Raw genomic sequence first — 24,756 nt, forward strand, 5'->3', positions numbered from 1 at the left:
CTCAAACAAAGGAGTTATTAAAAAAACAAAAATAATTCACCCCGTACAGTTGTTGTGGAGGGCAAACTAGTGACTGTCACCAAAAGCATTTTTTGTACCAGGCTGTAAATGTTTGTTTTTTCCCTCCTCCTTCTGTAAAGTTGTACATCTTACCGTGGGCTTCTGTGGAAACCAGCTTGATTTTAGAGCCATGTGCAACTTTTTCCCTCTCCCAGGTGCCTTTATTGAGGTTGGGGGGTGCAACGTACATGATGCAGAACATCTGCTTTGGAAATCACTCTTGCTGTTTCTTATTTTGGAGGCCTTGTCCCGGCCCAATCTGAACCAGAAACCTGGTTTTGTTGAAGTTCCGAGATCATGCAGTCTCTCCAGTGAGATGTTTTCGTTGGCATTTTATTGTGAATGTCATTTTGTCACACGTTTTGGTTTGGACCATTCATTAGACCATTCATCAGCACGCCACGTGTCGCTGTTCACGCACGGACTCAGTCGTGTTCAGCAGCTGAGTGGTTTATTTCAGGGGTCCTCTGGTTAATCCTGAAACATATTCTGTGTGTGTGTGATTTAAATGAATATAATGGAATAGTATTAGACTGTTTTGAACAGAAAAGCTGTTGGAAAGTCTGAGTGATTTTATTGCACGTGTTTTATCGAGATCCTTGTTGATGAAGTGGATTTCGGTTTTCCAGAAGCTTTGTGTCGGCTTGGTGTGGCTGGAGTTGCTCCTGATTTATGGTGTGTTGAGCATTGTGTGTTTGTGGTGTGGACGTAGTCACAGAGCCACTTTTAACTTGGACCTGCTCTTTTCTGTGTGACTGCATTTTAACAATACATCTCAGCACTTTGTTTCGGTGGCGACGCAAATACACAGCACAACAATTGCCATAGTGACAGATGGCTGAGTTAGTCACTCTATGAAACACTGCAGGAGTTGGTCAGGTTTTTTGTTACAGCAAACAGAATTAGACACCCATGAAGAATAAAATGATGCTTCATTTATTCTTATTCACTGCAAACTTTGAGCATACGTCACTGCTTGACTGTCGCTCCCCTCTCTTAGGCCATTGTCTAAAGAGAAATGTAGGCTAACAGTGTGAAAACCTCAAATAAACTACACTTCCCATGATGTATTTTGATTTCTCCTATGTGTGTTTCAGCTGGTAGCACAGCCAAGTGACTGCCTGCTGAGCACTGCCACTTGCTGCAGCACCTCGGGTAGCTGCAGGGTTATCAGCTAATCACAAAACATTTTATCTGTCAGATACACTGGAAATGTTGCACCTGGTTGTTAAGGGAGAAGTACACATTTATTGTGACCTTGTTGGAATAAATAAGTTCAGGAAATCTACTAACATAAACAGCAGGTTGGTCATCACTGGTGTCCCACAGCAGTCTCTTCACAGCGTTCTTAAAATGGGACAATACTTCCATCTAGTGGACATTTGCCATTAATTCACATACAATAGAGTTTCACCAAGAGCTCCAGTATTATAATAATATGTTTGTGTATGAAATTAATATTTTTAAAGCATCTGTATTGGACTTGCAGCAGCAGATGGTCAGTATTAAAAGGTTGAACTTAATCACTGGTTCAAACCGTGTGAGTCTGGAGCAGAACTGACGATGGCATATTTTTGTTGGTGAGGTTCATTCAGTGTTGGATGTTCTGACCCAGAACAAACAAACAAGCTCGATATGGTCCCAGGAAGTGCACAAGTCAAATCAAGTATGGGAGCTTACGACACCATGGCACACTAGTAAACGAGCAAAATCTTGGTTCCAAACCAACAAAATGAATGCCTGGCAGATGTGAAGAAATCATGAAAAACTGTGGTTATACAACTAAATACTAGTTTAGTGATTCACAGGATTGCTAAAAAAGCAGTTTGAACATAATAGTTTTGAGTTTGTAGCATCAACAGCAGATGCTACTATTATTGTGAACACCCCCTTTTCTACTTTAGTTTTTACTAATAGCCCAATTCCATAGCCTTAAGAGTGTGCATATCATGAATGCTTGGTCTTGTTGGATTTGTGAGAATCTACTGAATCTACTGGTACCTTGTTTCCCATGTAACAATAAGAAATATACTCAAAACCTGGATTAATCTTTTTAGTCACATAGCACTACTATTATTCTGAACACTACTGTGTATATATATATATATATATATATATATATATATATATATATATATATATATATATACATACACAGAAAAGCTAAAACTCCCAGTCAGACTTTGAATTTTTTTATATCATGTTTTAAATGTTAATCTGCTAAATCTGCATATTATTGGTTCTTCTGTTACATGGATGTGAAATATTCATGTGGAGGAAAATATGATAAACATTAAACACATTAAAAAGTCAAATATTGGTGTGAAAAATGTTTTTGCATTGTTTTACAAGATGCATAAATTGCCAGTATCCCAGAAATGCTGTCGTCATCACAGGATGGAAAAATCTGTATTATTGCATTTCCCATTTGAATATGTGGATAAGAATCAAATTTCTACCCAAATCAGTGTTCCTGAGAACTACAAAGTCTGTGAGAAAAGTATCCAACCTTTTTATTTTATGCAAAAAATATATGGATTTGATTCATATGTTTTTACATCAGCCAAGCTTGAACCTTCGTGCGCATGCGTGAGTTTTTTCACGCCTGTCGGTTGCGTCATTCGCCTGTGGGCAGGCTTTGAGTGAGCACTGGTCCACCCCTCTCGTCATTTTTTCATTGCGAGGAAATGGCGGAATGATTTGGGCTTTGTTTGCCAGAGACAGGCAGCTGGAAACCATTCGGAAAATTCCCATGGCTTTCTGTGAAAATTTTATGGGCTTCACAGAGATTACGGAGTGTTACTACCGCTTTAAGGATGGTCCACAATGGCGCGCACCGCGCTCCGAGCTGCGATCAACAGGCAGAAACCACCAGATCATTTCTAAACGGATGGCTGTGTCAATCCGGGACCGTCGTGTGTCATTTCTCTGGTTATCACAAGAGCTGGACATCAGCCATTTTCCAGCAGATTTCACTTTTAACAAGAGATTTTGTCATGGAAAGCCGCGCGGAGGCTTCGCGCGTCACGATGGATTCGCTGATGGAGCGAGACAAAGAACACCTCTGTTTTGGAGTGTTAGAGGACAAGTTGGGACATGCCTATCTCGGCTTTCAGTGGCTTACCAATTGAGTGAGTATAAGAGAAATTGTGGAGAGCTGGGCACTCAAAAACGGAGGTGTTCTTTGTCTCGCTCCATCAGCGAATCCGTCGTGACGCGTGAAGCCTCCACGCGGCTTTCCATGACAAAATCTCTTGTTAAAAGTGAAATCTGCTGGAAAATGGCTGATGTCCAGCTCTTGTGATAACCAGAGAAATTGCACATGATGGTCCCGGAACCATACAGCGATCCATTTAGAAATGAAATGGTCGTTTCTGCCTGTCGATCGCGGCTCGGAGCGTGGCGCGCCGTGCGCCATGGTTGGCCGTCCTTAAAGCGGTAGTAACACTCCGTAATCTCTGTGAAGGCCATTAAAATTTTCACTGAAAGCCATGTGAATTTTCCGAATGGTTTCCAGCTGCCTGTCTCTAACAGTTTCTGAAAAAATTCTGATGGAACAAAGCCCAAATCATTCCGCCATTTCCTCGCAATGAAAAAACGACGAGAGGGGTGGACCAGTGCTCACTCAAAGCCTGCCCACAGGCGAATGACGCAACCGACAGGCGTGAAAAAACTCACGTATGCACACGAGGGTTCAAGCTTGGCTTACGTAAAAACATATGAATCAAATCCATATATTTTTTGCATAAAATAAAAAGGTCGGATACTTTTCTCACAGACCTCGTAAAAGTGATGTTGGTGACTTAATGAACAGTAGGTGCAGCTTTACTTGTTCAGACATTATCAGTTGTTACAAAAGCACAAATTGCTGAAGTCCGATGTTTAGATAAATGTAGAGAGAACAGTTACGGTCCAAAGCGAATATGTAATTTTTAATGAAATAGTAATAACACTGTTTTGTAATCCATGTGACAGTCTGTGTATTGTAGTTCTGTCATCTGACCAGCATGGGAAATTATGTTATTTATGGCTAAAATGAGCAAGAAAATAGGAAAAGTCTGTCACTGACTGTGACAGACTTAAGTTACATCAATCAGTAAGAAATACTTAATCAGTATGGGACTGCACGCAAATCTGTCTGGAGGTGGAAGTTCTCGAAAAACTGAGCATCTAGTGAGGGAAGCCACCAAGACACCCAGACAGTCTGTAAGGAGTTGTAGGCTTCTGTGGTTGTGGTTAGGGAAATTGTCCACAGTGCAACTTTTGTCTGCTACATCATCCGTTGTCTCAGGGTGGAGTGGAACAGAGACGGATTTTATTAAAAACACATGAGATTTTATTTACACGAGGCACATAAGAGTCTTGCGCCTGGATTTTTTTTTTTTTGTGAAAAAACCTTGCCTCCTCAAACGTCCCCAGCTGAAACCAGGCTGGTGGACGTGGGACAGCAATTACCAGCCAGGGCTGGAGCCAGCAACCTTCTGCAAAGAAGGCCAGTGCTGTGGACCTGTTGTGAAATGAAGGCTCCTCCCGCTGCAGTGCTGGAACCGGAGACCACCCTGGTTTGTGGTTGTGCGGCGCCGGTGTTTGGACCTGGGTCTGCAGGTCGAAGGGATGCTTTAACTCTTCTGGCCTGCTCACTGTTGCTTTGTTTGACCTGTAAATGACTTTTGTTTTGCTTCCTTTGTATTACAACCTGTTCCTCACTTCCTCTCCTGTCTGTGCTTTTATTGTTTTCCTCACTTGTTTTCTCTGTCGTTCCCTGGCTGTCTTTTTTCATTTTTTTCCCCATGCGTGTCATCCTTTGATCTCTCCTCTTGCTCTCTTTCTTCCTAGGGTCACTCTTGACCCTTCTAAACGTCAGAGCTCACACAAGTCCATGTCAGGCTGCACCCTCCCGCAGGGGACAAAAACAGTTAGTAAGTCTTTTTTCCCATGTTTTCTGGCTGCTGCTGCTGACTGTCTTTCTGCGTGCCTGTCAGTCTGTCTCTGTGTTTGTCTGCCTGCCTGTCACTGCCTCCTCCTCATCTGCTGTCTGTCACAGCTTACAGTTTACTGACACAAACACAATTTTATCCTCATTACAGATGCTGACTTAACCTCATGATTAGAGAAAAAGATTAAAAAACAAAAATTTCAAAAACAATTTTTCACCAAATAAAATATTTTGTTCCACAAGGAACTACAGTGAGGTTGTCAGTAGTTAATTCAAAGGGTTCATATTGTTTTAAATTTGTTTTTACGCTGTTTTCCTAAGGCAGACAAGGATTATCACCCCCACCCCCCATGAAATTTAAGATTTCCTTCAAAATTTTCCCAAGTGCTTTTAAAAAAAAAAAGCATGGAATTTTCAACACCGTATTTCTAAACATCCTAGTGTTATTTTGGATACTGGCGGCCCACACAACACTTACAGTATTTTACTTTGCCCACAAAAACAAAAACTGCACACATCAAATCTTGAGGAGCTTCAGAGATTTATCAAAGACGAATGGGCTGGGATTCCTCAGGAGACGTGTCTGAGACTTGATGAAATCTACAACAAATGACTGCAGGCTGTTATCCAGCAAAAAGGACACAACTGACATTATTAGGAGGGTTAATAATTTCGACCCTGGTGGTTTGTGGATTTGTGAAATAATTTTGTTTCTCTGTGCAAATAAAATAACATAAACATCCAGAATAAAACTAGGATGTTTAGAAATGCTGTGCTGAAAATTCCTTGTTCTGTTAAAAAAAAAAAAAGCCTGTGGGAAATTTTTAAGAAAATGTTACATTTCATACAGGAGCTGATAATTTTGTCCTCCTCTATACAGATCAAAGATTATGTACTTGTTGTTTGTCTGCAGGTGATGAAAGATTTCTTTACTTTGTTCAGAACTTCTGCTTCAAAAATTACAATTACACTCAAACTTTGAGGCAGCGTGAGAATTTTATTTCAAGTTCCACATTTTTCAATGTGATTTTTCAGTTCATGACTCTTGAAGAACAAGCAGCTAACCAGTCAGCACAAAGACTCAACACAGGCTGGAAGTGGGAGGGGCTTCAGTGAGGCACAGGCGGGCAAACGTGAATTCAAAATTTCACAAAATGCCGCATGACTGAAAAATAATTTTTAGACCTGAAGGAACAGTTTACATACAATATCGCTGTTGTAAAATCGTGACTGAAGAAAAGGCATCATGTTTTAACATGAGGTCACTGCATCATCGGTTATAAACTAAGTTTTTATGTGCGTCACATTTCAGTTTAAAACACAATAAATACATCAAACTCAGTTTGAGTCATTTTCTTCGTTTTGCTTTCTGAAGTTCAACAAATTGAAGGACTTTATTTCGCACAGACGTCATGCTAACATTTACACGCTTTGTATGCACATTCCCTGACCTTTGGCCTTACAGATCAGCCTGAACACTTCAGCACAACTCTGCAGCTTTTGTCTGATTACTTTGAGATGAAAACATAATCTGTGTAGCAGACAGGTGTCCAGATACTTTTGGACCCTGGAGGTCTTTGCACCGTTTCTGTCCCTGTCATGTTAACACACGTTCTGTTCTTCCTGGATGCACTCACATTAAAAAAAAAAAAAAAAGAAAAAAACAATAGTGTCCACTAGTGGCCACAGAAGCATGATGTCCACATGAAGGGTGTTAGCTGCTGAAATCTGAACCATGTGGACGTGAAACACAAATGTCTATCTTCACTTCAAACCAACACTGTATCGTCACTAAACTCTGTCAGTGATTGGTTTAACACTTTGAATAAAAATGAGTTTGTTGATCTTTAAAATTAATTTTACCTCACTGGACAGTTGAAGCCACTGAGACATGACACTGTTTCATGTGAGGAGCTTCATTTCAGTGTGTCTGAGACCTTCTCCAGGTTTTGTGTCACCCAAGCCTCATCTGATGATGACTCCTGCTCTTCTGTGTGCTGATTGGTTAGATGCTGTGCCCTTGCTCTTGATTGGAGCATTAGAATGCGAGTGATTGGCTGATTGGATTTTGACAGATGTCTTTGTCTTCTTCTTCTTGAGGGTCACAGACGAACCTGAGAGAATCAGCAGATCTCCGGTCACAAGGTGAGTGCACACAGGAAGTATTTTGTCAGCGCCCTCTTGACTCTGACAGGATTTATGTATCACTCTGGAATCTATTTTTTAATATATTTGGCATTCGAAGAGTCCTGTGACATTTCTGGACAGACTGTCCCCTGGCGGAGCTCTGAGCAGAACCAGAACCCAGAATGCCACATTGTTCTGGAATTATCTGCTTAAAGTTAAGACACAGGTTTTTGGACATCATCTGTATTTTGTCAGAAGGTCTTCTTTTGAAACAAAGCTAATCCAGTTAACTGTGAAGGTGTGACTGAAAAAGCACTGAAGCTTGGACCTCCTTCAGAGTTGTGGCTGTCTTGGTGGCTTCCCTCACTCAGTCAGTTGTTTAGGCAGATTTAACAGATTGTGTTTGATTGTAATTCTATTTATATTTGTGAAGTATTAATTTCATAGAGACCTTCTATCTGCTAACCTGTCAGCGGAATATCACAACTGGATGTCAGACTGCTCAGAAGACAGATGTCCGATTAGTTTTGGACCCTTTAAAAACTGCTGTAGTTCCTGTAGAGTTCACCTGATTAAACAGTATGGTTGAAACTCTAACTAGCCGTGGGACATATATCTACGTCTTTGTGTCTAAGTCTGTCTGTGTCTCCATCTGTCTCTGTGTCTGCAGTGATGTGAAGAGGTTTGTGCAGCCTTGAGCTTTTACAGTTCAAATTAATAGTGTGTTTAAAAAAGTACCAGTAAGTAAAGCTCAAAATCCTTAAAATAGCTTTTATTTTCACATGCACAAATGCATTGGGAACACTGCACATTCTGTTCCAACTAAAAACGTGAAAAAAAATGTAATTTGTTATTACTTTACAGAAAGTGAAGAAAAAGAAATTATTAGGCTGTTCAAAAAAATAGCAGTGTCTACATTTTTCTTTCTGTGGCCCTTATTTATGGATGACGGCAGCAAATGTTGTAGCTGCTGGTTGTTGTGCATTTCTCTCTGAGTTAAAAGGGGTCATTCCACACGTTCAAAAGAAGAGTGTACTTTGAATAAAAAAGTTGATTGGAGGGAAGAAAACACATATAAAGGGCATAAAACAATAGGCTGCTTGTCTAAAATGATCTCAAATGCTTTCAAATGGCAACAAAACCAAAAAGATAGGGAAGAAAACAGAAAACCACCATTTGAATGGATCGAAGAATAGCCAGAATTGCAAATATTCAGCCAATGATCAGCTCCAGGGTGATCAAAGAAGGTTTAAAGGCACCTGTGAGTACTGTAACAAGTAGAAGTCTGTGTTACTGAGCTATGGACAAGAAACCCCACAAAGTCCCATTGCTGAAATAACAATGTGCTGAAGATGTTACAGTTTACCAAAGAAACACATTGACTGGCCTAAAGAGAAATGGAGATTGTTCTTTTTTGTTCTAGGGGCCATAGACAGTTTGTCAAATGCAGAGCTCTCAAGTTGAGATACGTCCAGGACTTATTTTCTGCCGAATCTCCTCCTCTCCTCTCCTCTGCAGGTCATAGCAGTGAAATGTTTCAGAATGTCATGCATTAGCATGAGAGTTTGAGTTGAGTCATGCCAAATGCAGGAGACCTGACAGGACCGCTTTTAAGCGTGAGTCTCACTCTGAATGAGTGAGACTTGAGAGCTCTGCAAATGACCCCAAAAACTGAATCCAAGCTACAGTACACTGTGAAGACAGTGAACCATGATGGGCCAAGCATCATGATATGGTGATGTTTCTCATACTGTAGTGTCAGAATCAGAATAGCTTTTATTCACCAAGTATCCACAAGAATACAAGGAATTTGACTTTGGCTTGAGCTGCATTCTCTCTGTACGGCGTGTATAAATAAACACTAAACACTGAATAATTCAATAAAATATGCAAATGAAATGTGCAAGAACAATAAAATGTGCAATAAGAGAAAAAAATGTGTGAAACAAACAGATTAAAGTGAAATTGTACATGAGGTACATGAATGAGCGAGTTTTATGGCAGGTTAAATTGCTCCTCAGTGTGATGGCCTGTGGACAGAAACTGTTCCTGTGTCTGGTTGTTTGGACGTACAGCGCTCTGTAATGTCAACCAGAGGTGAGGAGTTTAAATAAACACAGTGTGTCCAGGGTGTGAGGGGTCTGCAGAGATGTTACCATCTCACTTCCTGGTCCTGGACCGGTATAAGTCCTGGATGGAGGGCAGGCTGGATCTGTTGATTTTTTTTTTTTTTCTGCAGACCTGACAGTCCGCTGAAGTCTGTGCCTGTCATGTTTGGAGGTAGAGAGAAACCAAACAGAGATGGAGATGCACAGGACAGACTGGATGATAGATGTGTAGAAGATGAGCAGTTCCTGGGGCAGGTTGAACTTCCTTAGCTCTCTGAGGAACTACATCCTCTGCTGTGCCTTTTTCCTGATGGAGTCTATGTGGGAGGTCCACTTCAGATCACGGGAGATGGTGGATCCCAGGAACCAGAAAGTGTCCACAGTAGGCACAGTGTTGTTGAGGATGGAGGTGGGTGTGTGGGGGGGTGATGGTGGGTTCCTGCTGAAGTCTGCTATCATCTCCACAGTCTTGAGCGGGTTCAGCTCCAGGTTGTTCTGACCACAACAGAGGACCAACTGTTCCACCTCCTGTCTGTATGCAGCCTCATCACCATTCTGGATGAGTCCAGTGATGGTGGTGTCATCCGCAAACTTCAGGAGTTTAAAAGAGGGGTTCCCTGAGGTGCAGTTGCTTCTATAGAGGGAGAGGAGCAGTGGGGAGAGCACACACCCTTGAGGGGCAGCAGTGCTGATTGTATGTGTGCTGGATGTGATGCTCCCCAGTCTCACCTGCTGTGTCCTGTCCGTCAAAAAGCTGGAGATCCACTGACAGGTGGGAGCTGGTACAGAGAACTTGAAGAGTTTTTTGTGGACAATGTCAGGAATGATGGTGTTGAACACAGAGCTGAAGTCTATGAGCAGGATCTCATGTACTTCTCTGCAGAGTCCAGGTGCTGTAGGATGTAATGCAGACCCATGTTGACTGCATCCTCCACTGATCTGTGATGATGAATATCATCAGTGCATATGCCTCACAGGTAGTTTGTGAGATGAAGGAGAAAGAAAATTTCTGGAGTGAGTTAGATGAAGTGGTGGAGAGTGTGCCCAAGCATGAAAGAGTGGTAATAGGAGTGGAATTCAGTGGGCATATTGGCGAAGGGAACAGAGGTGATGAGGAAGTAATGGGTAAATATGGTATCAAGAACAGGAATGTGGAATGACAGATGGTGGTTGATTTTGCAAAAAGAATGGAAATGGTAAATACCTACTTTAGAAAAAGGGGGGAGCACAGAGTAACATATTAGTGTGGAGGAAGGTGCACACAGGTGGACTACATTCTTTGTCGGAGATGCAAGCTAAAACAAATCGAGAGACTTTAAGTTGGTGGCAGGAGAGTGTGTAGTTAGACACCACAGGATGGCGATTTGTAGGATGACTTTAGAGGTAAAGAAGAAGAAGAGAGTGAAAATTAAACAAAGGGTCATATGGTGGAAGCTGAAGGAGGAAGACTGTTGTGTGAAATTTAGTGAGCAAGTGAGAGAGGCACTGGATGGAGGGGAAGCAGTTTTGGATAACTGGAAAAGTACTGCAGATGTGGTGAGGGAGACAACTAGGACGATACTGGGTGTGACATCTGGACAGCGGAAGGAAGAAAAGGAGACTTGATGGTGGAACGAAGATGTCCAGGAAAGCATATGGAGAAAGAGGTTGGCGAAAAAGAATTAGGATAGTCAGAGAGATGAATAAAGTAGACAGGAGTACAAGGAGACGCAGCGTAAGGCCAGTGATGCCGGTAACATGTTATTTGTAAAAGTACTTTGTAACACATTACTCTAATCTGAACACTTTTTCAGTAACGAGTAATCTAAAGCGTTAATCTTTCCAAATCAGTAATCAGATTAAAGTTACTTCTCCAAGTCTTTACAAAGACATTTAATGCTTTTTTTCTTTCAAACTCTGTGCAGTTCCATGTGGATGTCGGACTCTGTAGTTTCTCTGGGCCCCTCCCCAATCGGACCGGGAGTGACATGTTTAGCCGCATGTTCTCCTTGAATTGCTGGCTGTCTGAGTGGTGTCCAAAAAATGAGGTGGGCTTCATAGATAATTGGCAAAGCTTCTGGGGAAAACCTGGTCTTGTTAGGAGAGACGGCATCCATCCCACTTTGGATGGAGCAGCTCTCATTTCTAGAAATCTGGCCAATTTTCTTAAATCCTCCAAACCGTGACTATCCAGGGTTGGGACCAGGAAGCAGAGTTGTAGTCTTACACGTCTCTCTGCAGCTTCTCTCCCCCTGCCATCCCCTCATTACCCCATCCCCATAGAGACGGTGCCTGCTCCCAGACCACCAACAACCAGCAAAAATCTATTTAAGCATAAAAATTCAAAAAGAAAAAATAATATAGCACCTTCAACTGCACCACAGACTAAAACAGTTAAATGTGGTCTATTAAACATTGGGTCTCTCTCTTCTAAGTCCCTGTTAGTAAATGATATAATAATTGATCAACATATTGATTTATTCTGCCTTACAGAAACCTGGTTACAGCAGGATGAATATGTTAGTTTAAATGAGTCAACTCCCCCGAGTCACACTAACTGCCAGAATGCTCGTAGCACGGGCCGAGGCGGAGGATTAGCAGCAATCTTCCATTCCAGCTTATTAATTAATCAAAAACCCAGACAGAGCTTTAATTCATTTGAAAGCTTGACTCTTAGTCTTGTCCATCCAAATTGGAAGTCCCAAAAACCAGTTTTATTTGTTATTATCTATCGTCCACCTGGTCGTTACTGTGAGTTTCTCTGTGAATTTTCAGACCTTTTGTCTGACTTAGTGCTTAGCTCAGATAAGATAATTATAGTGGGCGATTTTAACATCCACACAGATGCTGAGAATGACAGCCTCAGTACTGCATTTAATCTATTATTAGACTCAATTGGCTTTGCTCAAAATGTAAATGAGTCCACCCACCACTTTAATCATATCTTAGATCTTGTTCTGACTTATGGTATGGAAATTGAAGACTTAACAGTATTCCCTGAAAACTCCCTTCTCTCTGATCATTTATATTTATTTATATAATAACATTTACATTTACTCTGATGGACTACCCAGCAGTGGGGAATAAGTTTCATTACACTAGAAGTCTTTCAGAAAGCACTGTAACTAGGTTTAAGGATATGATTCCTTCTTTATGTTCTCTAATGCCATATACCAACACAGTGCAGAGTAGCTACCTAAACTCTGTAAGCGAGATAGAGTATCTCGTCAATAGTTTTACATCCTCATTGAAGACAACTTTGGATGCTGTAGCTCCTCTAAAAAAGAGAGCTTTAAATCAGAAGTGCCTGACTCCGTGGTATAACTCACAAACTCGTAGCTTAAAGCAGATAACCCGTAAGTTGGAGAGGAAATGGCGTCTCACTAATTTAGAAGATCTTCACTTAGCCTGGAAAAAGAGTCTGTTGCTCTATAAAAAAGCCCTCCGTAAAGCTAGGACATCTTTCTACTCATCACTAATTGAAGAAAATAAGAACAACCCCAGGTTTCTTTTCAGCACTGTAGCCAGGCTGACAAAGAGTCAGAGCTCTATTGAGCTGAGTATTCCATTAACTTTAACTAGTAATGACTTCATGACTTTCTTTGCTAACAAAATTTTAACTATTAGAGAAAAAATTACTCATAACCATCCCAAAGACGTATCGTTATCTTTGGCTGCTTTCAGTGATGCTGGTATTTGGTTAGACTCTTTCTCTCCGATTGTTCTGTCTGAGTTATTTTCATTAGTTACTTCATCCAAACCATCAACATGTTTATTAGACCCCATTCCTACCAGGCTGCTCAAGGAAGCCCTACCATTATTTAATGCTTTGATCTTAAATATGATCAATCTATCTTTGTTAGTTGGCTATGTACCACAGGCTTTTAAGGTGGCAGTAATTAAACCATTACTTAAAAAGCCATCACTTGACCCAGCTATCTTAGCTAATTATAGGCCAATCTCCAACCTTCCTTTTCTCTCAAAAATTCTTGAAAGGGTAGTTGTAAAACAGCTAACTGATCATCTGCAGAGGAATGGTCTATTTGAAGAGTTTCAGTCAGGTTTTAGAATTCATCATAGTACAGAAATGGCATTAGTGAAGGTTACAAATGATCTTCTTATGGCCTCGGACAGTGGACTCATCTCTGTGCTTGTTCTGTTAGACCTCAGTGCTGCTTTTGATAGAGATTAGAGCATGCCATAGGTATTAAAGGCACTGAGTTGCGGTGGTTTGAATCATATTTGTCTAATAGATTACAATTTGTTCATGTAAATGGGGAATCTTCTTCACAGACTAAAGTTAATTATGGAGTTCCACAAGGTTCTGTGCTAGGACCAATTTTATTCACTTTATACATGCTTCCCTTAGGCAGTATTATTAGACGGTATTGCTTAAATTTTCATTGTTACGCAGATGATACCCAGCTTTATCTATCCATGAAGCCAGAGGACACACACCAATTAGCTAAACTGCAGGATTGTCTTACAGACATAAAGACATGGATGACCTCTAATTTCCTGCTTTTAAACTCAGATAAAACTGAAGTTATTGTACTTGGCCCCACAAATCTTAGAAACATGGTGTCTAACCAGATCCTTACTCTGGATGGCATTACCCTGACCTCTAGTAATACTGTGAGAAATCTGGAGTCATTTTTGATCAGGATATGTCATTCAAAGCGCATATTAAACAAATATGTAGGACTGCTTTTTTGCATTTATGCAATATCTCTAAAATCAGAAAGGTCTTGTCTCAGAGTGATGCTGAAAAACTAATTCATGCATTTATTTCCTCTAGGCTGGACTATTGTAATTCATTATCAGGTTGTCCTAAAAGTTCCCTAAAAAGCCTTCAGTTAATTCAAAATGCTGCAGCTAGAGTACTGACGGGGACTAGAAGGAGAGAGCATATCTCACCCATATTGGCCTCTCTTCATTGGCTTCCTGTTAATTCTAGAATAGAATTTAAAATTCTTCTTCTTACTTATAAGGTTTTGAATAATCAGGTCCCATCTTATCTTAGGGACCTCGTAGTACCATATCACCCCAATAGAGCGCTTCGCTCTCAGACTGCAGGCTTACTTGTAGTTCCTAGGGTTTGTAAGAGTAGAATGGGAGGCAGAGCCTTCAGCTTTCAGGCTCCTCTCCTGTGGAACCAGCTCCCAATTCAGATCAGGGAGACAGACACCCTCTCTACTTTTAAGATTAGGCTTAAAACTTTCCTTTTTGCTAAAGCTTATAGTTAGGGCTGGATCAGGTGACCCTGAACCATCCCTTAATTATGCTGCTATAGACGTAGACTGCTGGGGGGTTCCCATGATGCACTGTTTCTTTCTCTTTTTGCTCTGTATGCACCACTCTGCATTTAATCATTAGTGATCGATCTCTGCTCCCCTCCACAGCATGTCTTTTTCCTGGTTCTCTCCCTCAGCCCCAACCAGTCCCAGCAGAAGACTGCCCCTCCCTGAGCCTGGTTCTGCTGGAGGTTTCTTCCTGTTAAAAGGGAGTTTTTCCTTCCCACTGTAGCCAAGTGCTTGCTCACAGGGGGTCGTTTTGACCGTTGGGGTTTTACATAATTATTGTATGGCCTTGCCTTACAATATAAAGCGCCTTGGGGCAACTGTTTGTTGTGATTTGGCGCTATATAAAAAAAAAATTGACTGATTGATTGATTGATATGCCGTGCACGCGCAACACATGCGAGATAGGGTTATGACTACAAAACGTTTTTCAAAACTTTAATTTTCCTGATGTTGCATTTGATGAACTTTTACCCATAGTTCACTTTTTTGAAGTTTATTTCATTGGATCATGAGAAAACCTCCCGCACCTAGCTCCGCATCACTTTTAAAAAATACGAGTATACACAATACTATTTAAAATAACGTAACAAGAAAAGAATTAAGAAGTATCAAGAAATAACAAGAAAATATATACAAAATAAATTTGCAATTTGATGGTAAGAAAATTGACAGTAAGGAGTACCAAGTTGTGTGCTTGAAAAATGACAGAAGAACATTACAACTTGGCATTTTGGCAAGTGACAGTGGAACTACTGCAGACATATATATATATATATATATATATATATATATATATATATATATATATATATATATATCACTACAGGACCTGCTTGATGAGTACAGTGCATGGAACAGTATTCAGATGATCATCTCTGACACAACAACAGTCAATACTGGTCACAAAAATGGTGTTGTAGACAGGCTTCAGAGAACATTTCGAGACAAGGGATTCAGTGAACCTCAATACATCGGCTGCCAGCACCACATTCTTGATCTTGTTCTGCGACATGTGTTGGATTTCTTTTTTCCTATATGGTCACGGTCACCTAACATTAACTGCGAGTTTAATGATGAGATTTTGGAACAGTATGATTTGCAAAATGCATACATGGGCACAGAAGTGATACCAGAGTATGAGAACCTTGGCTAGAGAGATGATTTTAAATTCCTTTTTGAGCTTTGTGAAGCATGCAAGTTTTACAAAACGGAGGAAAAATGGTCTCGCATCAAATGGCACAAGCTGCCATCACTTCACAGGGCCAGGTAGAACTCATGAGGAATTTTTGCACTTATTGCATTTTTCCTTCTTACAAATTGGCGAGAACAGCTGAGGGTAACTTGCGATTTCATTGCAACTACATGGTCGCTGGCCTGGTTTTATAACAAACACTATTCAGAGACAGATTATGAAGACCTGCTGTCAGCAATATCCAAACTTAAGTGTCCCAAAGCTATGAAATGCTTCTCTACTCACTGGAAAAAGGAACCATCTACTTGCAAAACAGACAAATATCTTAACAGCAAATTTATTAACACTAATACACAAATCTGAAACACTATTAAAAACACTACAAATGCTATATGTACTCGTTTTCATGTATTCCTCATGTGTATTGTATGTAAAACTGACATGTTATAATAGAGTGTTTGAGCCGCGAGGTGTTTTAATGTAAAATATGAAACTGTCTTAGGTGCAGGAGGTTTTTTCAAGATCTGGCAAAACCAAAGTCATTTTTGTGAGTTTTAGGTAAAAGTTCATCATTTATAACCCCAGGCTAATAAATTTGAGATTTGTCATAACCCTAGTGCGCGATTCGTTCATAATACACCCATAATACTGCCGTGATAATCTCAATGTGTCTGATCAGTTTCCTCACTACATACGTTATATAACCGTGATTGTTCATCATATATTCGCTATATATTATTAATATATCCATAATTCATACTGGGACATTTGTCATTTTTGGCCATTTTTGTTGCGGACGACAACGAACGCCCGCAATTTGTATACTCAATTCATGCGCAATTAATCCTCTCCCCAGTAGGAAAGGGCCCTTACATTGCGTGTTTGTGGATTTAGAGAAAGCTTATGACAGGGTGCCAAGAGTTGTGGTGTTGCATGAGGAATTCTGGAGTGGCAGAGAAGTATGTGAAGGTAGTGACGGACATGTAGAAGGATAGTGTGACAGCAGTGAGATGTGCAGTAGGAATGACAGACTCATTCAAGGTGGAGGTGGTATTACACCAAGGATCAGCTCGGAGTACTTTCTTGTTTGCAATGGTGATGGACAGGTTGACGGATGAGATCAGACTGGAGTCTCCATGAACTATGATGTTTGCAGATGACATTGTGATCTGGAGTGAGAGTAGAGAGTAAGTTGAGTCTCACCTGGAAATGTGGAGATATGCTGTGGAGGGGAAAGTCAGTAGGAACAAGACTGAGTACATGTGTTTGTGAATGAGAGGGAGCCCAGTGGAATAGTGTGATTATGAGGAGTAGAAGTGATGAAAGTAGATGAATTTAAATATTTGGGGTCAACTGTCCAAAGTAATGGAGAGTGTGGTAGAGAGGTGAAGGCAAGACACTGCAGGCAGGGTGGAGGAAGGTGGCATGAGTGATTTGTGACTGAAGAATATCTGCATGATTGAAGAGGAAGGTTTACAAGACAGTAGTGAGGCTAGTTATGTTGTACGACTTAGAGACAATGGGCCTCATGTATCAATGTTGCGCACATGTGGCGTAAATTTACGGTGTAAATTTGAAGTACACCAAAGTTGCCGTGACATGTATCAAGCAGTGTGCACCTGCACATTTCTGGTGTACGCCTGACGTGACCTTGATAAATGCGGCGGGTGAAAACAATCGTAATTATAATGAACACGCCCATAAATATTCAGACTCTGCTTCAGACACACCCTCATTTTACGACATGGAAGCCAGGAACACGGCAAAGAAAAAGAACTCCACCAATCACGACGCGTGCCAATAGAGCGTCAAAAGCGGCCATCGTATTAATTGTTTTGTAGTATAATCAAAAAAGTGTTACAGTGGTCCCTCGTTTATCGCGGGAGTTACGTTCTAAAAATAGCCCGCGATAAGCGAAATCCGTGAAGTAGCTAGTCAGCGTTATTTTTTTACAATTATTATAGATGTTTTAAAGCTGTAAAACCCCTCACTACACAGTTTATACACTTTACTCAATCAGGCATGAACATTTTCTCACTTTTCTCTCGTGTGTAAACACTCTCAAAGTTCAAACCTTAGTAGAAAAATAAGACCAAACTGTTTTCAGGCCCAAACATTTGTTTGAGAAATAAAAATAGAACGTTTTCCTATAAATAATTATGATGGCTTTAAGAACTAACGAATTTCAATTTTAACGATCGACGTACGAGGTTGGACACATACGAAATTATTAATAGTGACTGACCAGAATTTCACAGTTCCTCTGATCGCGCCTCTTCGTCCTGACGCCGTGCCTTTTTCCACTGAGTCAAACCTCGCCGCAGGTGTCTTTTTCCGAGTGAAGAACACAGTTATGGGTAGTTGTTGGCGCTCTTTTTTCTTCTGGGCGAGAAGATTCTTATAAACAGACACGCAGAACACAGAACACTGTAAAAAACAAAAAGCATGCAAAATTGGACTAAAAACCGCGTTATAGCGAGGGACCACTGTATTCTCTTTTCACATGTCAAGAATTATTGACATGTGAAATGTGGATATTTGCTAGCTCAGTTAAGAAGACACACCTAATTTTTCAGATTTCTTTATTTTTAAAATGTATTTCTTTATTTATTTTATTGTAACAAACGAATGGAGAAGACAAAACCTGATTGCAGCACGGGCGAAGGGAATGAGAACACTACAATTGTAATTATCAATTCCATTGTCTAAAACGGTCACACCACATAAAGTTAAGCTCAGCGCTGCTCTGGTTCCAGGCTCTGGAGAAAAAGGCGAGCAGCGCTTTCTTTGCGGTCAGCGCTGTGGCCACGGATCGTGCTCGATAGACCAACAATCCCGCAAAAGCGGTATTTGTATTAATTATTATGTGGTATAATCAAGAAAGTGTTATTTATGTAACATATGCATTGATTTGTATAATGGCACTGTTTATCATGTTGATCATTTTCATTTTTATGTGGATTCCAGTGCTGGATCATTTTGGTGTATAATTTACACCACCTCTCGACCTGGTGTATATTTTCAGTGCACCGTACACCAACAACCACATTGATAAATGCCAAGTAGCGCAGCCATTTTGGCGTACACCCCATATACGCTCAAATATCGCCATACGCAACGTGGATACATGAGGCCCAATGGCACTGTCTCTAAGGCAAAAGACAGGAGGCAGAGCTGGAGGTGGCAAAGCTGAAGATGTTGTGATTCTCTTTGGGAGTGATGATAATGGACAGGATTAGGAATGAACATATCAGAGGTACAGCTCAGGTGGGACGGTTTGGAGACAAAGTGAGAGAGGTGACACTGAGATGGTTTGGACATGTACAGAGGAGGGACCCAGGGTATATAGGGAGAAGGATGCTGAGGATGGAGCCACCAGGCAGGAGGAGAAGAGGGAGGCCAAAGAGGAGGTTTATGGATGTGCTGAGGGAGGACGTGCAGGTGGTTGGTGTGACAGAGGACAGGGTGAGATGGAAACAATTGATCTGCTGTGGCGCCCCCCTAAGGCCCCATAAAAAAACAAAGACATTAGTTTGTCGTCCTTGCCATCAGAAAAAAGTCATGAGGGAGGACAGATTTTTTTTTTTTTTTTTTTTTTGCTTTGTCTGATACAAGACAGAAGGATTTTCGTCAGGAGGAAATGTGAAATTTCAGCTACAATTTGCCAGAAGGCACACAGAATAAAATGTGTCAGAGCTACAACTCCCTGAGGAAAAACTCACCTTAAAGCATGTGTAGTCAGCATCCAAGCAGCCTCCATTGTGCAGTGTACCACATGGATACTAGCTGCAAATATCAGTCATGGTCACCTCGGCTTCAGCTTCGTGGCTTTATCAATAATTGTTGTCGTGTGTGTGGCTGTCAATGACAGCAAGTAAGTTTTGTGCCTGACTTAGTAAGCTTTGGCAGTCTTCGGCTAAAGCATACTCGCCACCTAGCGGGTGTGCTGGTTCTTGCAACAGCTGTATCGCCATCAGTGAAATTTGCCAAAATAAAAAACAAGAGCAATCCGATATTTCTGATGTCCACAAATCCGGATCCAGATCGCCTCTAAAATTCAGTGGAGTCTTCTATGCCCTAATATCTATCTGTGGTGAAAATTTTGTGAGAATCCGTGACATAATCCTTAAATGCCTATAAAGTGAAATCCTGAGCCAGAATCCGGATCCAGATCACTTCCAAAATTCAGTGGAGTCTTCCGTGCCCTAATATGTGTCTGTGGTGAAAGTTTCGTCAAAGTCTGTGCAGTAGTTTTGACATAAGCCTGGTAACAGATAGATAGACAAATAAATAGATAAATGCAGATAATTTTATTACGTCCTTGGCGGATGTAATAAATTGATGTGGGTTTATTTCGGCATGTGGGCGGGAATGATAAACTAATGTTTTTGTTGTTGTTTTTTAATGGGACATAACAGGAGCAGCTGAAAGAAGATATTAAAGGGTTCATTTACTTATTCACACCATCACCAGCTTTCATATTTTTATTTATTTTAATTCAATTACTTTTTACTGTTAGTTTAAAGGCATCATTTTATACATTTTAATATGAAAAGCCTGATTTATTGTTTGTTTGTTTTTTATTTGTTTTTTTGTTTTGTTTTTGGCATAAAAATGTCAAATGTCTAAAAGCTCAAAGGTCCAAAATGCTTTTCACAGCACTGCTCGTCTGTTTCTGTGTCCGTGTCTACTTTTGCCTGTGTCTGGCTCTGTTTGTGTCTGTCTGTCTCTCTGTGTGTGTTTGTGTGTGTGTTGTGGTATTAAAGAGTTTTGTGTGTCTCTCTCAGCTGCTGAAGCCCCGTGTGAGGGTCAAAGGTAAACCAGCAGCAGCGGTCTAACTGTGTATGTGCTCGTGTCTGTGTTCCTGCTAGATGCATCTGTGGGTCCAACTCTGGCACTTGATCCCAAAACTCAGATTTGGTCTTTTTGGTGGTGTAGTTGTCTTGCAGCAGCAGCTCCTTAGACCGTGTGTGATGTCACAGTGTTATGTGTCTCGCTGCCTTCAGTGGACACACTGAGTCCAAACCAGTTAGAGCTGATCCAGATCAGGAGAGCTTGGCTGTGGTTGAGCTGTAGTTGAAAGCCAGGTGAACCTGGTATCAAGCCGCCAGTTTGCCTCAAATCAGTCTGAATTTCAAGCCACTTCCTCCTGTTCATCCATAACCAGTGTTAAACCAGTATAAACCCTTTTTGACATCATGCCGACGCCTTTGGGGTCTTTCCAGCAGTCTGTCGCTGCTTTTAGACCAGAGAAGTGTTATTTGCAAAGGTTTGGGCACGCCTGGGGAAAGTAAAATTCATTCATTAGTTTTCTGAGCTGGGGGAGTGTCAGTAAATTCAACTTTCTTTATTAAAAAATGGTGTAAAATAAAAACACAATCTAAGATGAATAAAAGCAGTGTATCCTGTTGTTGAACTTTCCTTAAATAAATAAATAATAAAAAAATAAATAGTAAATCATAGTTGTATCAGTGTTCTTGTCTAAAGACAGAAAACACTGATGTGTTGTATTAAATTCAGTGAGTCCTTTTATTTTGCTTTAGATTTGTATTTAATTGGCATAAACTGTGAGCTTAAAGAGTAACGATGTTTGCATCACTTCACAGCAACAGTATGTTAATTAACATTAATACAGGAATACAAATTACCTAAGAGGTAATTGTGTGTAGTAACCATTTATTAATGGTGTTAGCAAAGTTACTGCATTACTTAATGCAGTAGCTAGCATTACCTAGCAGTTAATAAAGATTTAACTTGTGTGTAGTAACCATTTATTAATGGTGTTAGCAAAGTTATTATTTAATAACTATTTAATAATTTATAAAGATAATGTTAACGTTAGTTAATACAGTGAAGAGCATTATGTGAAAATTGATTCAGAGTTGATTGTGTTGTAAGCACTTATTAATGGTCTTACTCATTCAGAAATGATTTAATCATTTATCATTGTGCTTTTAACATTACTTAATGCAATAGCTAGCATTACCTAGCAGTTAATAAAGATTTAACTTGTGTGTAGTAACCATTTATTAATGGCATTAATGAAGTTTTTAATTATACATTATTTATGATTAAATAATGTATAAAATATACTGTTAACATTAAAACAACGAGCATTACCTAACAGCTGGTTAAGCATAAACTAATTTCCATTTATTTTTATTTATATAGCACCAAATCACATCAACGCTGCCTCAAGCCGCTTCATATGAGAAAGGTCTAACCTTACCAACCCCCCTCAATAAACTAATGGTGTTAATAGGGCACCGCAGTCTCATTTGAACCCTGCATGATATTGTGGGATTTGACCACTTGTGGGAGCAGCCGGTCCTGTTTGTGCTAATATACAGTATACACAGCATAACTTCTCATAGAAAATGGTGTACTGCATCGCTTTTGATGCTTTCAGAAGCGATTGTGGTGTTAAAACTCAAATTCAGTTTATTAGTAGTTGCAAATGTACCAGAGACGATACTGGAATTTATCGGTTATCTGTAACTTCCAATACATTTTTGGGTGGTTTATCGTTTTATCTTTATCAAAGATAACTTTTCAGTTATCTGATTATCTGTTATCGAAGTTCATTTTTTGGTTATTGGTGCCCACCACTGGTAATTTGCCCAAACACTCAGAGAAAATGCCGTGTTTTTTCCCCCCAGAAGTAGAGAAATTACATCATGGGTGATTCTTAGACTATGGGCACTTATGTCCTTTGATCATATTGTATGAAAAACAGAAAAAAGGGGAAATTTCACACTTTTATAGTTATCTTTACAATGAAAGTGTGTTAAGAAATTTGTTCTAGTAGTCTATGATGACTTTTTCACCTTTTTTCAGCATCATTATATGCAAATATTGCCGTTTTGTGCTTGTCCCACACCCAGACTTTTGATCTTCAATGATAAAAATGAATGGTAAAGAAACGTTTTTTCTAATGTTTTAAAATATCTCTGAATAAAATATCAGTAAAATAATCAAAACATGATTGGGGTATTCAATGTCATACAACTGTTGTGATTTTTTTTAAACAAAATGTAGTTGTCCCACACTATTGCCGTAATTTCCACCACAACACTGTAATGTCCCTAAACAGTTTGTATGAAAGATTGTTTGGGTAGTTTCTATGGAGATAAACAGTGACATCAGAGCACATGTATATAGCGCCAAATCACAACAAACAGTTGCCCCAAGGCGGTTTACATTGTAAGGCAATGGTGTGGTGGAAATTACATTTACAAGGCCAATAGTGCCCGTAGTTAAAGAATCACCCTCATATGTGTCATATTTTAACCCTTTAGCACCCGCCATCAAACAAGACTGCAGTACCCAATAACTACTTATTACTGGTAAAGATTGCGATACGTGGACACACTCCCATTTCTTCATGTGGAGACTTGCTTGTTCCTGGGTGTAGATATTGAATAATTTATACTCCAACCAATAAATTATTGCTTGTTATACTGTATAACCGTCATGTAGCCATAATGAGGCATTTATTCGCAACCAAACCTCTGTCAACAACCAAACTGCTATGAAATATTAGTGAAGCATTTCCTACTGTAACTCTGTGCTTTATGACAGTGTAATAATTACTAAACACATTAGTTAGACTTTATTTAGACTCTTACTTAATGGCTATTTACTGCATTTTCTAATGTTGATTTAAGTGTCCTGATTTTAAAGTGGCTCTCTGTTGGGTTTAAATTTAAGCTCTTATTTCTCTTCTCTCAGTTCCAAAAGATTTTTGATCCAGATCAAAGTTGATGAAGTGGCTGAATGTCTGTAATTTATAAGGACTGTATGACAATGAGTACAATTTAGAAGGATTAGAAGAGAATCGAATAATGGCTCTGTTTGGGTGTGGCAATATTTAAAGATAAAGATCAATTTTATTTATCCTGAAGGAAATTATTTTGCCAGAGTACAGAGACAGTAAACAATAGTGAGTTAAACACTTAGTTTCAGAAAGTGTTGATATTAAATAAGAATCAATCCAATTTTTTTTATCTAATTTTTGTTTTTTGTTTTTCTTTGTTGTTTTTACAATAAGTACACAGTGATTCTATGAGAATGAGGACTTTTTACAAGGATTAGATGGGAATGAGGAGTGCTTAGAATGAGACTGGGCAATATTCAGAAGGAATATGATCCCTCTGTTCTATGACTCTTGACCTTGTGACCTCAAAGGGTCAGAGTGTAAGTTACCACACAGGATGTGACAGAAGTGTCCAGGCGTGTCCAAACCCGTCTGTGTAACTCTGTGTCCTTTCTGTGTCTGTGATTTAGATAGAAAACATCAGTTTGTCACAATCTACCAAATGTAAGAAACTAATCTTCTGTTTTCTTCCTTTTTTCTCTTTTCCTGACACCTCCTTCATCTCACTTGAACTCACACATTTTTATTTCCCTCCCCTCACGACCCTGTGCCTGTCTTCACCTCTGACTCCACCCCCCGGTTATCCTGACCCACCCCTATTAACACATCCTGTGTACTGCTGTTCTGCTTCCAGTCGCCATCTATCTGGGCATCAAAAAGCGGCCGAGCCCCGGACCCCCCGATGCGGCTGGGATGTGAGGGTGCGGAGCGCCCGCGACCCAGCCGAGGTCGTGCTAGCGCTGCGTGAGGCGGCCCAGGGCTGCGGCTGTCAGGTCCACCTGGCCGGGCCTTTCCTGCTGTCCTGCACTCACGGAGCGGCCGGCGCCCGCGTGGCCTTTGAGGCCGAGGTCTGCCAGCTGCCCAGTGGGCTGGCCCAAAGCAGCGGCGTGAGGTTCAAACGCCTGTGGGGGGCGCCTTTAGCCTTTAGAGACATCGCCACCAAAGTGTCCAAGTTACTGGAGCTCTGAGGGCGATAGGAGGCGGGGCAGCAAACACAGGCTGACCAATGAGGACAGAGCCTCTTCTTCATCTCTTAGCTCAACCTCATCCCATGCGGCGAGTGATGCCCCGCCTCCGCTAAAGACCCTCTGCTTCACAGGCCGCTGTCGGCAAGCTGGAGATGACCCTTGACCTTGGAGCTGTTAGTGACCTATGATGAACCCTGTTACATCACA

General features: G+C 40.5%; 1 protein-coding gene across 5 annotated transcripts in view; it reads left to right on the forward strand.

Annotated features, from left to right (window-relative positions):
- Nucleotides 1–24,353, forward strand: part of mark4 (microtubule affinity regulating kinase 4) — a 162,900-nt gene extending 138,547 nt beyond the window's left edge. For 2 of the 5 annotated variants that reach the window (XM_034168664.1, XM_034168666.1), the window contains exons 16-17: nt 7,097–7,141; nt 24,216–24,353. In XM_034168664.1, coding sequence (XP_034024555.1) covers nt 7,097–7,114 — 18 coding nt within the window. In that variant the 3' untranslated portion in view covers nt 7,115–7,141; nt 24,216–24,353. Of the gene's footprint in view, nt 1–4,896; nt 4,980–7,094; nt 7,142–24,215 lie in introns of those variants that run through there. The other 3 variants (XR_004560205.1, XR_004560206.1, XR_004560207.1) reach the window with 3 other exon arrangements.
- The last annotated feature ends 403 nt before the right edge of the window (nt 24,354–24,756 follow it).

This window comes from Thalassophryne amazonica, chromosome 4, assembly GCF_902500255.1.
Source record: "Thalassophryne amazonica chromosome 4, fThaAma1.1, whole genome shotgun sequence".
In the NCBI taxonomy this organism is placed as follows: Eukaryota; Metazoa; Chordata; class Actinopteri; order Batrachoidiformes; family Batrachoididae; genus Thalassophryne; species Thalassophryne amazonica.